This window comes from Squalius cephalus (genome assembly GCF_949319135.1).
Source record: "Squalius cephalus genome assembly, chromosome: 3".
NCBI classification, from domain to species: Eukaryota; Metazoa; Chordata; class Actinopteri; order Cypriniformes; family Leuciscidae; genus Squalius; species Squalius cephalus.
Genome location: NC_137124.1, coordinates 16,767,901 through 16,781,575, shown reverse-complemented (window position 1 = coordinate 16,781,575; position 13,675 = coordinate 16,767,901). Strand labels below are relative to the sequence as shown.

Below are 13,675 nucleotides of genomic sequence, written 5' to 3'. Positions count from 1 at the left end.
AGAAGCTCTGAGTCTGTAGTGCAGGCAGATTACCGCAGGGGACGTAAGAAACAACCACGTCTCCAATCCAGTAGCACCTCAATGCAGTACACGAGATCCAGGGGGCGGAGTTGGATCTAGATATAAGGGGTGGAGATTGGTAGGTTTTGGGGTGGGTTTAGGGATTAAGGGGTGGAGATGGGTAGGTTTAGGGGTGGGTTTAGGGATCAGGGGGTGGATGGGTAGGTTTAGGGGTGGGTTTAGGGATCAGGGGGTGGAGATGGGTAGGTTTAGGTATATGTAAGATGGGAGGAGTTGGATCTGGATCCAACTCCTCCCCCTGGATTTTGTGTTCTGCAGTGAGGACCATCTCCTCCAATCTGACAGTGAAGCCGCCTGTGGAGAGAGAGATCAGCGGAGGACAAAAGAAAACTCCAGTGCAAGATGAGAATGTAGCGCAGATCTAAGATTAAAAAAAAAAAACATTCACATCTGAAGATAGACTTCTCTTTTCGGCTGGAAAGCGTATGGTCCAGCTTTACTTTTGGAAAAGTTTTCTTGTGATTATGATTACATACTTTATAGGCTAGGCATAAGTCGGTTTTTATTCTTTTTGTAGCTACTTCGGAAAAACTACCAGGCAGAGTTTTAAGGAAACGTTTTCACTGTTGGAATGGTCTGATTTAGGAAAATCTACTGGGGAAAACTTAGAGGAGAAAACTTCAAGAACGGAGCCTAAAGCATTTTTGTGTCCCGAGCCCATTACTCTCGCGCACTGAGGAATGTTACCGAAACTCCAGACGTTACCGCGGCTACTGCCGCTCGCCCTCGCAAGCGTGTTTCTGGTGCAAAGCGGGACCAGTGACAAAGAAGTCAGACCAGAGGTAAATGCACAGCCAGTGTTGTTCTAGTATTGTGTATTGTGTGTGTGTGCAGAATTAACCAACATTGTGGGGACCAAATGCCCCCAAAAGGATATAAAACTACATTGTGGGGACCTGCCAGCGGTCTGTTTGTGTGTCTTTCCACTATCTCTCTATCAAGCCTGTATTGTTGGACACAGATACACTCAGATGTTTCCGCATGTCAGGATTTCCTTCATGAAGTGTATTCATGTACCTCATAATTCACAGTTGAATACAAATGAGGGGTCAGATGAAGTTTGGTTCATCTGTTTCAGATGAAAAACTGTGTCTTTTCGGATCCCTAAATATCAAGGTAAAACAAAAACAGGAGTGAGTCAGAGGCTCCAGGGCTCCTAGAGAGGGTTAGTTATTAAAGTGTCGCAATTCTGTGGTTTCTGTAGCCTACTGCATCTATAAATTCACACTTCTTCTTTCTATTTGCTTTGACAGAAAAAAGAAGGCTAACAGGTAGATATATCATTAGATATATCAGTTTGTCTATACACCCCAGAGCCATCCTAATGTTTGTTTCAGAAATAGGCCTATGTCTGGTAGACACATAACTGTGAGGGGGAAGAGAACGAATGACTGTTTTTCAGGACGTTTTGGCATCTCTGTCACAGATGCAAGCCAGGAAATCTGAACGGTCTAAAATAAAGAAAACAAGATCAGAGAGAGGATTTGAAGGGTTAGTTCACCCAAAATGTTTAATTCTGCCATCATTTACTCACCCTCATGTTGTTCCAAACGCATTAGACTTTCGTTCATCATCGGAACACTATAATGAAGATATTTTTAAATAAATCTGAGCCAGTTCTGTACTCTCCATTGACAGTTTTAGCAACTACCATTTTCTGAAGAGACACAATTGCTTTATATGATGAACAGATTAATTTTAGGCTTTTATCTTAACGGATGTGTGTGTTAATGAATGTTTATATGAATAAAAGCCTACATTTAATCCGTTCATCATATAAAGCGATTGTGTCTTTTCAGAAAATTTGGACTAAACCATTTAATTCATATGGATTACGATCTCTTTTTGAACATTTTGAAGCATCAAAGTGGTAGTTGCATATACTGTCAACGGAGGGACAGAAATCACTCAGATTGTGTTCCGAAGATGAACGAAAGCCATGGAACGACATGAGAGTAATTAATTACAGAATTTACATTTTTGGGTGAACTAACACTTAAAGACATTTTAATGTCTATTTGCATCCCTTCATTCCTTTCTCTCACACTCCTTTACATTTCTGAGATGGTTGAGAGATGTACCCAAGGCTAGTGTGAAAAACATTCAGCACTCCAGATTCCACCGAAAGCTTTCGAAGGTTTTCAAAGACAATAACAGTCTCCTCATGTGAGAGTCTCGTGATCAGAGAGTAAGGTCACGCAGAAGGTCAAATCCCAGATGCCCATTGCTCGTGAAACTGCCATCATTCTTTAGACTTTTGGTTGACGTTTACAATATTTCTTAAGTTTTAAGTTTTTTGGTTTTCCTATAACCATTTTTCTCTAATATATGCTGTTTTTTCCCTAAGAATTCTGAACTTTACTTCTAATGAACTAAATGCTTTACATTAGGTTATTATGACTTTGCGCTGCACTTTTTCTGTTGTTACAGGTGCTTTTGTTTTGAATACTGTACTAAAACGGCAAAAAAAGGAAGAAATTCAGCCATATTCCTTATGGAAAACAGCTGGGTATCACCCCCCCCCCCCCCCCCCCCCCTCCAGACCATAGACGAGAGATGATGTATTTGTTTAAGTAGTATTACAGATGCAGAGCATCTGTTGAAACTCAGCTGAATCTTTCAGACCTTCATCACTTAAAGAGGCTTGAAAAAGTGTTTGTTATTTGCAGTTTAGAAGAAAACAAATCATATGTTGAGATTTCATTCAGTAAGACTCAAACTCCACAATTTCTCTTTTTGATTCTTGTTTTGTTTACATGGAAAAACAATGTAGGTCTGCAGTATATAAATAAATATGTGGATTATATATGGATGATAATGTCATGCATCTGTAACTGCTGGAATTAGATTTTTGAGTTTGCATTATTTTTGTGATTGTGATTAATATCCTGTGTCAGAATTAGTTCAGCTGCAGTAAATGGGTCAGTGATCTGATCCTCCACGTGAAGATGCAGAGTGAGACACAGGCACTAATGCCTGAAAAACTTTCAGTTTTTTCCATTGGCACAGACAAGGAGGAACGACTGACTCAGTCCTTCTGTCGTACATTCAGACTCACCTCTGGCCTCCTTTTTTTCTTCTCCTTTCTTTTTCTTCTACCCTTTGTTTTTTTATTTCTAACTTTTAAAAAAATCTCTAGGACCTCACTTATTTTTGTTTTTTTCTCTCCAACTTCTTTTTCTCCCTCTTTAATGCCTTAGGAGCAGCAGATCAGCTGTTAAAATCATAAATGCTGCTTTTTCCCCCCCTCTGAGCCTGGAAAGTCTGACAGCAATATTTTCTGCAGAGAAACTATAAAAATCAGAGATTAGGGTTAAAACTGTGCACACATACTAGCAAAACAACATGTTTGGAATGTCGCAACACTAAAACTGATGAAATTGTTTTCCAGAAAGTGCCGTAGAAAGCACTTCGTCACACTGGCTCCATTTCAGAGTTTTAAAGAGGCCATATTTACGAAGTCTTGATTTTGTTTTTGGGGTGTACGAGAATAGGTTTTCATGCTTGAATGTTTATTGAATTATTATTTTTACAGCACCATCTTCCCAGTGTGTCAGTAATGCTCAGTTTAGTTCATTTCTCTAAGCCCCTTCTTCCGGAAAGCGCAATGTACTCTGATTGGTCGGCTGAACCAGTGTGTTGTGATTGGCCAACCGCTTTGAGCGTGTTTTTTTTGCCTATGCCTTGGATGGGAATTATTTAAATGAGGAATTATGTGATGTGATCGTTCCCGGAAGAAAACCCAAGACTACAATGGAGGCGTTTCAGGGAGTTCAGAAACAGTGCGTACTGATATAGAGAATAACTCCCTTTGGAATGACTTTGTGCTTCGTAACTTTGCAGACCTTTTTCGTGCTCAAATGTCAACATTACACACTAAAGAATGTTGAAAAAGTAAAAAAGCACAATAGATTTAATTTTTGCTGTAGCATGTGTGGCAGTGATGTCCTAGCATGTGATTACACATAACCTCATGTGTTCTGTATATGCCAGTCTCTATCATGTGTGAGTTAATGGTTACTGTTGAACTCTGTTCCCAGATCTGTGTATAATGGCAGCGTAATTAGTACATAAAGCTTACCCAGACAGCCCTAGACTCAGTAAACTCAATAAAGGCTAGCTGTCTGCATGGTAATACCTGACGCATGGCCACACAGTGACTCGCTCTTCCTCAGTTGGGAACGGCAGAGGTGTTCTAAATAGAAGCTTTGACACCCACCACTGGGAGTTCCAGGGCAGCGGAGCATGCTGGGATTGCTGGCTGCATTAAGAGGAGACCTGAGGCTTTTCAGGAGGGAGAAGAGTGGCCTTCAGAGGGAGTAAGAGAGAAAGGGAAACATTTTCATCCTCATGAGTTAGTGTTTTTACAAAAACGGGGCGCGTCACCACAGCGGAGGCACCACACACAGAAAGCACTCATAAAGAAGGAGGAATTGAATGACGGACTGAGAGAAAGAAAAATGGAGAAAGGGTGACCAGGTTAACACTACACTATAGTGCCCTATCCAGTTATACACTTCCTCGACCAAAATGGTCAGTGTAGACCAGTCCCATCAGAAAATCTACAATGTGAAGGAACCCGAGTGAAAGCACTCACTGATTTAGTGAAGTTGCTCTCTGGATGTGGTTTCTTAATCATTGTAGTATTGTATGCTAACATACAGGTTTGTTGAGGTGTTTCATCCATTTTAAAGAGTATAATGTGTAAGTAATAGGAGTAAGTGCCATAGAATTGAGCAATATACACAGATTTTTATCTAAGCTTTTGTCTTAAAATTGTTACGATACTTTGTTTAGTCAATTTGAACTTGTTTATTCACTAAGCCAATAAATTCATTGAGACGACTACAGATTTCTTGCTCAACAAATTTTCAGTTTAATATTGTATGTGAAGTGCACTATGCTTTCTAAAGGCACAATAACCCTAAAATGCAAAGACATCTGGGATATAGTTTTAGAACGTGTAGAACGTTCACATTTCGTAAGTGTATATGAATCAAAAGGTCCCAGAAACTGGAAAATATGTTGTTGTTGTTGTTGTTGTTTTACAGTATAATTAGCTTTATGAACATAATTATGCCTTCATTTCAACCATTGTAAATCTGAACGGTCTCTATGCCATCATGCTCGTCCTTTTTCTCAAATCTTTTTTGTAGCCGATACAGATACTGCTTATACTTAGAAAAGAAAGAAAGAAAGAAAATAAGAAAGGGAGGCAGTCTGAGGTCACAAGGATTACTGAAAAATGCTTGTAATTTTTGCTGACACTCTTTGTGGTTGGACTGGAGACACTGGCTGTCTGATCCTTAAAATGAGACATTTACCCATTTAGTCTAACAGACAGTCCAGTCACTCCTAAACCTGTAACCTTTGTTAACAGCCCAGATCAGCGCATTAGTCTACAACCACCTGCACAGCTATAATCAGGGCCATAACTACCATAGACTTGAGGGGGACACGTCCCTTCAGTATTCAGAATACCAGTTTATCATGTGGGTTTTTGCTTCTTTACAGTGAACATATACCAAAAATGTTTTCTTTGAGCGCAAGTCATAAGCACATTTAATTACGATTTAAGTTCTTTGAAGCTACATAATTACATTACCATTGTCGTTTGTTTAGCTGTACATTATAAGATTTTAGATTTTATTGTTAGTTTTCCTTTTTCTCTCTTTTCATGTTCTCAGTGTTAATTGCAGTAAGCCAGAAAACAAAAGAACAGTTTTAATTCAAAGTCAGTCTGTCTTTACCCAAGTGTGGCTAGCCCTAATCCCACCCCTAAAAGAAAACATTTAGCATTTTTAAATAATAAAAGTTATTTGCTTTTCTTCAGCAAATATATCTCCAAAGTATAACTAGGTTGGAAACACACATGTACAAGTTATATTGTGGTCATAAAGTCTCTGACACACTGTTACTTACAGTTACAACACACAGTTAAAGCCTTTAAAATTGTTGAGCATCCATACACACTCTTTTACTCACAAACGTTTAACCAGGTCATAAGCACACACACATCTTTGTGCTTGCACTGCGGTTCATCACTGATGTTTGTGGACTTTGGCAGGTTTATGTACAATTAGATTTTATAAATTCAGACAGCATGTCATGTGGATGTGGTGCTGCACTGAGACATTTGGAACAGTGAGGACACTTCAAAAACATTCAGCCCAACCTTTAATTCACTGAGGTCACAGCCATGACACCTGTGCTATTTCATGCTCTGACAGAAGTTGTGATGTTTTCCAGAGAAACTTTTTGTGCGTGTGTGTGTGTCTTTTATTCACGTTGAATTTGGTTTATTATAATTAAGAAGAGTAGTTATGGGACATGTGTGTTAATGTGACATTCATTCTCTCTCAGGCATGGCTCCAGCAGTATGGGTATCTTCCTCCTGGCGATGTTCGGGCTCAGGCAATCCGCTCTCCTAAATCCATCACCTCCGCTATATCCGCCATGCAGAAATTCTATGGCCTCACTGTCAGCGGCACTATGGATCCAGCTACACTATCGTAAGTCCTGCCCAGTCTCGTTACGTACATCTCTATTTTGTTAATTACAGTCGTACAGATTAAGTACTTATAAAAGTATATACCCTAATAAAATATTACTAGTATAAGTACTCATTTTCAGTATTACCTGAAAAGTACAAAAGTCATTTAATGTACTTAACTTAATTATTAAAAATAAAAAGCACTGATCAATGAACCACGTTGATTATTTACTCTAGCCAGTGCTAGTCATTTGTCAGCAATAATAAGAAAAATCAGTTCAGACATTTAACGTGTATGTTGATCTGAGAATAAGCTAACTTTTTATTTTATAACCAAAGCTTATTATACCTATTATTATACTAATACACTTTCATAGCACATTTAGTTCACAAATAACTGACAGTCATGACCTAAGAAGTATTGTAATTTACAGTGACATACTAAATGTATTAACTATTAGTAACTTACTTTTTGCACTGTTCAAGTTGTTAACTCAAGCACAGCTGCAATTTGATTAGTCCAATTCAATAATGAATAATTAAGTGCTATTTGTGAACAAATTCAGCAGGTTCACTGGAAAGAATCGGCTCATTCATGAGTCGTTATCGCATCTTGGTTTGGGTATCGGGTGGCGATTTCTTCAGCTCGAAATAACGAGAAATTATATGTTTTTATGGAATGAAGGAGTAAAAAAGTGCGATAATATGCTTTGGAATGTAGTGAAGTAAAAGTTTACCAAAATAAAAGTACTCTGATAAAGTACAGATACTTGAAAAATGTAACTTCATTACTGTCCACCACTGGTTAATTGTGACCATTTAAAGATAATGTGCATTATGTTACTCAATAGTTACATTGTTTAAGCTAATGACTGACAATCTTTGTCCACAAATGGATGACCTGATAGAGAATTAAACATCTGATTTGCAGACCGTTTTCTTGATTGAGTGACTTTATGTCTTGCATTAACATGATGTTGTTAGGGCGATGCAGCGGCCGAGGTGCGGTGTTCCAGATAAATTCGGCTCTGAACTGAAGAGCAACCTACGAAAGAAGCGCTATGTCATCCAGGGCCTAAAATGGGACAAAAGAGAGGTCACATTCAGGTATGGAACTGTAATTGACAGCCTAAAGAAAATGTATAATAGTAATATTTAATAGTACTCTATCCACCTTAATTTTAATGTATAAGCAGCCATTTGTAACTTGAATGTGCGAGGCTTCCGGTGTCACCCTCTTCCAGCTATTTTAGCTGTACAAAAACAGTCCGTTGTGCTGCTTGATATTGCAAACTGATATTTGTTATCATATTATTTTCATTTCTAATCATAATCATAAACACTGGTTTGTAGCACACATAGTTTTACCATATACAGCACTTAGTTATTCTTCTAGTTATTTACATAGCAGGTAATGAATCTGAAGTCTCACGCATTTACAGAAAATAGCTCACAAAATTGCAAAATAAGGTGGATACACCCATTAGCATGCATTTTTGTATTCAGATAATATTCTGGATGGAGCAAGCTGGATTGCATTTAGATTTTGCATTCCAATGCAAGATTAAACATTCAGAACACGTAAATGATGACTAACTTCTTCAAAACATTATTAGTCTACTTCTTCTTTTTCAGAAGTGGAAATAGTTACCAGACTTTACATATTTATTTAAAAATGACCAGTTTCATTCCTTCCTTCCTTAAAGGAACACTCAGATTTAGTAATTAAGCACAAATGTTTTCTTCACCCAGTATCCAGAACTACACTCCTAAAGTAGGTGAGACTGCCACACATGAGGCCATCAGGAAGGCCTTCAAGGTCTGGGAGGCCGTGATACCACTCAAGTTCCGTGAAATCCCATACAGTCAAATCAATGGCAAGGTGGACAAGTTTGCAGATATCATGCTTTCCTTCGCGGAAGGCTATCACGGAGACAGCACCCCATTCGACGGCGAGGGAGGTTTCCTGGCCCACGCGTACTTCCCTGGTCAAGGTATCGGAGGTGATACCCATTTTGACGGAGCAGAGCCTTGGACGACAGGCAATGTTGACCAGGGAGGTGAGCAAAGAATGAGAGAATGTGAAAATGTTTCTGTCAACTGAACCAACTTCATGCGTAATGTGTGCTTGTGAAGTCTGTGTTATTTTACATTTAGAGTATCATTGTTCTGCCTCTCTTTCAGGTAATGATGTGTTCCTGGTGGCAGTGCATGAATTAGGTCATGCTCTTGGTTTGGAACACTCAGGCGATCCCTCTGCCATCATGGCTCCGTTTTACCAGTGGATGGACACTGAGAACTTTGTGCTGCCCGATGATGACAGACGGGGGATCCAGCAGATATATGGCAGTCAGTTTGCATTGCATACATATATTTATTTTTATTTACTTATTGATACATTTTATAATAATTTTACATGTGCAGTTTTATTGACAAACGAAAAACCGGATACAAAACAAACAGAACTAAGACATGACATAAACATGAGCATTTGACTTGAACAGACTAGAGCGTGGCATAAACAGGCTTGACCAAACTCATCAACAACAGGTTACATAGAAAAAAACTAGTCAAGAGAAAATGGAAACATGAGGGCTATAAATACACAAAGACTAATGACTAAAAAGATACACCTGAGAGTAATCAGTAAGTGTGTTTGACATGAAGCGGCGCTGCGCAGACCGATCGGTGTATGACATCAAAGTACCGTGAGAGCGAATCAAAAGCATATAGAGCATCTGCTCTCTAATCACTCTCGCCATACTTTGATATCATACACTGATCAGTCTGTGCAGTGCCGCTTCAAGTCAAACAAACCTAAAGAAAACATAATACATGAAACAAAGGAACCACATGACCAGATCACATGAGGGGAGCAGGGAATCACATGACATGACAGGAAACATGAATGTAAAACCAAATTAAAAACAGACATGAAATGTGTCTTTCGGCAGGTGCTCGGTCTGGTGAAAAGCCCCACCCCCCGGCACCCCGGCCCCCCACTCCCAGGCCAGACCGCCCTTCCTTTGGCCCCAACATATGTGAGGGACACTTTGACACCATCGCTTTCCTCAGGGGAGAGATGTTCGTGTTCAAGGTACAACAGAATGCAAAACGAAACTGTTCTGTGTGGACATTCCACGTATTTTGTGAGTATTTTTATATTTACACCCCCTCTACTTCACAGGAAAAGTGGTTCTGGAGAATGCGTGATGGTAAACCTCAGCAGGGGTATCCCATGCCCATTGGACACTTCTGGAAGGGACTGCCTCCCTCTATCAACGCAGCCTACGAACGTTCTGATGGAAAATTCGTTTTCTTCAAAGGTCTGTCTGTCTTCTTTATTATTTTGCCTTTCGTTGTAGACAAAATATTTTAATGCTCCCGATCCCGATCTGAATTCTGACTTGTGATGCAGCCTGAATCATAATGACACCGTGTTCGTTCGTTGGCCAGAGGAGAACTGCACACCCCCCCCCGACTGAGGCTGGTTTCTCACAAGATTTTTTTTCTCCATTCTGTCACCTGATGGAGTTTGGGTTCCTTGCCAATGTTACCTCTGGCTTACATAGTTGAGGACACTTAATACTCAACAATATTATTGATCTGAATGTACTGGTGCTGTTGTATGAGAACTGAACTGGGCTGAACAATGATATCATGTTTTGCAGAACTGCTTTAGAGATGAAATGAGCTAATTTAATATCTGATGATCTTCACAACGGAACTGAAACTACTTCAGCCTAAATGCATCATTTCCTGTTATCACTGAAATAATCTGTATTGTATAAAGCGCTATATAAATAAAGGTGTCTAGACCACTGATCTATATAATGACATTCTATATAGATCAGTGGTCTAGACATTGCATCTCTGGTTCTAATTGGTGTCACAAATTATGCAATGATTCTTGTTTGTCTCTCCTCTCACTAGGTGATAAGTACTGGGTTTTCAATGAGGCTAAAATGGAGGAAGGTTATCCAAAAACTTTCAAGGAACTTGGCACAGGCCTACCAAGAGACAAGCTGGACGCAGCTGTTTTCTACACACCCACTGGCAACACTTACTTCTTCAGAGGAACCAAGTAAGTTTCCAGTGTCACCATATCTTACTCAGTGTCTGATTGTAAATCCATGTGATTTCATGTCATATGGAGAAAAATATTTCCTCTTCTTTTTTTGTGAACTTCTCCCTTTCTTTTATTGTTTTTCTTCCCCATTCATGCCTTTTCTGTTTTCTCAGATATTACCGTTTCAATGAGGAAAGCAGATCTGTGGATTCAGACTACCCCAAATCCATCACTGTATGGCAAGGAGTACCAGATAATATCAAAGGGGCCTTCATGAGCGAGGATGGAGGTACAGAAGCTTTTGTTCTCCATTATCGTTCACTATATATTCATATTGTATATATCATATATATTCACTATCCTTCAAAAAAAAAAAAAAAAAAAAAAATATATATATAGTTTGGGGTCAAGTTTTTTTTTATTTTTGAAAAAAGACTATGCCAACAAAGGATGCATTTATTTGATCAAAATTACAGTAAAAACTATGGTTGTCACGGTACCAATATTGAAGTAGTAGATACCAATACCAGTAAAATTTCATGGTTCTCTGTACCAATTTTGGTACCATAGCAAAAACGATTCGAACTCTTTTACTATTTTATTTGTATTTATTTTTTATCTATTTTAAAATAAAAATATTAATTAAATGAATGAATTTATTATTATTTATTATGATAATAATTATAAGTAAACATGTTGCCTTCAAATGTGAACATTGTATATTAAAAGGTCAAGTGAAAAATTAGTAATAAAATGAAGGACAAATAAACAAATACACATAGAGCAAGTGGCAGGTCTGTTTGCACTTACACTCTTAAGAGTTTTTATGTACTTCTATTTTGGCATAAAGTATCATATTTTTATCCCGTCTGTTGCTGTGGTTATATCACTGTCAATCATTGCCGTTTCGGATTCAATCGCGCATTTAAATACAGTTGTAAATCCGGAAATTTTGCAGTGTACTGAGCAGCATGAAAAACACAACTTCTGTTCAAGTGTATATGGGTTATAAACAGAAAGCGAGCAAAGAGCTGAAGCCATCAATCACTTCAGCGCCTGCTCACTGAGAACACCACTCCTGAGAAAACTTCAGTGTTTTGAGCGGATTCTGACTAACTTAATCACCTCTGATTGGCCATTGCGTTCACACACTCAACAGATATGTCTGTGATTGGCTACAATGATCAGTCCTTCAAAAACATTTGTAAATAGAAACCTTTGACACTCTTCACAGAGTGCTTACACAGATACACACGGGAGCGTTTGAAAGCAACCGCCTATCAGCGGCTACCTAATATGCCCAGTACTCGTTTACTACTGGTACAGCAGAACTGCTGGTATAGCCACATTTTTTTAAATTTCAGTACTGACAACCCTAGTAAAAACAGCAGTATTCTGTAATATTGTATATGAAACTGTTTTTCATTTTAATATATTTTAAAATGTAATTTATTTCGATACATATCACAATACTGAACTAACAATACGATATTATTGCGATACTCCCAAGACATATGATAAAAGGTTAACAAAAAATGTGCTGTTGATTAAAATGGTAATTTTATATTACATTGTGGGTGTAAATGAATAGGCTTGCACTCTATCACTGACTAGATATATTTAAAATAATGTAGGCCACTTTTTACTGGTAACATAAAACATTTGGCATTATTAGGACCCACAAATATCCCCCCATTATTATACATTATATTCAACAATATATGTAGTAGATTAATGTAGTACTGACACTAAAACTCTAAAAACTTGAATTTTTCTCACACAGTAATTTTTATTTTGGGTGAACTATCCACGATACATATTGTAGCATTTTTATATTGCAATATATTGTGACACAAAATATTGTTACACCCCTAATATATATATATAAATATATATTTATTTATTTATTTATATATATATTAGGGGTGTAACAATATGTTGTGTCACAATATATCGCAATACAAAAATGCAATAGAGATAGAGATTTAGACATTTAGAGCCACTTTTACTGAATCGGCTTTTTCCACAATTTTTCAGCCCACACCTACTTCTACAAAGCCAATAAGTACTGGAAGTTTAACAATCAGCAACTGAAGGTGGAGCCAGGCTTCCCCAAATCTGTCCTGACTAACTGGATGGGCTGTGAAGGGGAGGATCCCATGAAGAGGGCCGGCACAGACGAGGAAGTGCTTATCATTGAGGTGGACGAGTCAGAAGGTGGAGGCATGGGAAGAGCCGCGACCATCGTCATCCCGCTCTTTCTTTTGGCCTGTGTGCTTGTCACTTTGGGGGCTCTGCTGTTCTTCCACCACTATGGCACCCCTCGACGCCTCCTCTACTGTCACCGCTCTCTGCTCGATAAGGTTTAGAGATGAACATGAAAGGCATGGGAAGAGAAGTGTAAGAGGGATACAAGTAGATGACATTTGGAAAGATTGTATTAGGATGGAGTGAAAATGAATGTCAGACAGTAAAGTTTGGTTTACAGGTCTGCAGGCAGGGAGAGATGAAAAGGGATGTGTATTGTATGTTTTTCTATTTACATGTACTTCTCTGCCATTAATAAGAAATCCGAAATGGAGTGGGAGATAAGAGAGACAGACACGAGCCCTCCTCCATCTCTTACATGGTTACGGTTTATCACTCAGTGAAATGCACTTTTGTTCCTTCAGTCTTCTCTTCAGTATATAATCCCTCCTTTATCCTCTCTGAAAATCTCCCTCTCCAGATCCGAACTTGACTCCAGCCGGCCGGCTGTTTGATTGACGTGTTCTATACACTAATTGATCTCACTTTGACATGCTTCATTAATTCAGATTTTGCTTTTTACATTGCTAATCCAGTGAAAACCTCCTGTATCCCAGAAAGTGCCTTTGCCATTGAATTAATAGAATGGAAGGACTATTAATTGACCTTCCTTGCACCTTTTATTCACCACAAAGATATTTGCACAAAGTATGGCTCGACTGTAGAGACCTGCTGTACGTGAAAGGTCAAAGGTTAAAGGTCAAAGTTCAGGGAGAGAGAAGCCC

The 13,675-nt window shown here is 38.6% G+C and overlaps 1 protein-coding gene across 1 annotated transcript; it reads left to right on the top strand.

Annotated features, from left to right (window-relative positions):
• Nucleotides 1–361: 361 nt before the first annotated feature.
• Nucleotides 362–13,251, top strand: mmp14a (matrix metallopeptidase 14a (membrane-inserted)). Its single transcript, XM_079867422.1, has 10 exons — nt 362–863; nt 6,445–6,593; nt 7,559–7,681; nt 8,327–8,634; nt 8,759–8,923; nt 9,529–9,671; nt 9,762–9,900; nt 10,508–10,658; nt 10,817–10,932; nt 12,681–13,251. Exons 1-10 carry the CDS (start codon nt 762–764, stop codon nt 13,010–13,012), a joined length of 1,728 nt encoding a protein of 575 aa, XP_079723548.1. The 5' UTR covers nt 362–761; the 3' UTR covers nt 13,013–13,251.
• The last annotated feature ends 424 nt before the right edge of the window (nt 13,252–13,675 follow it).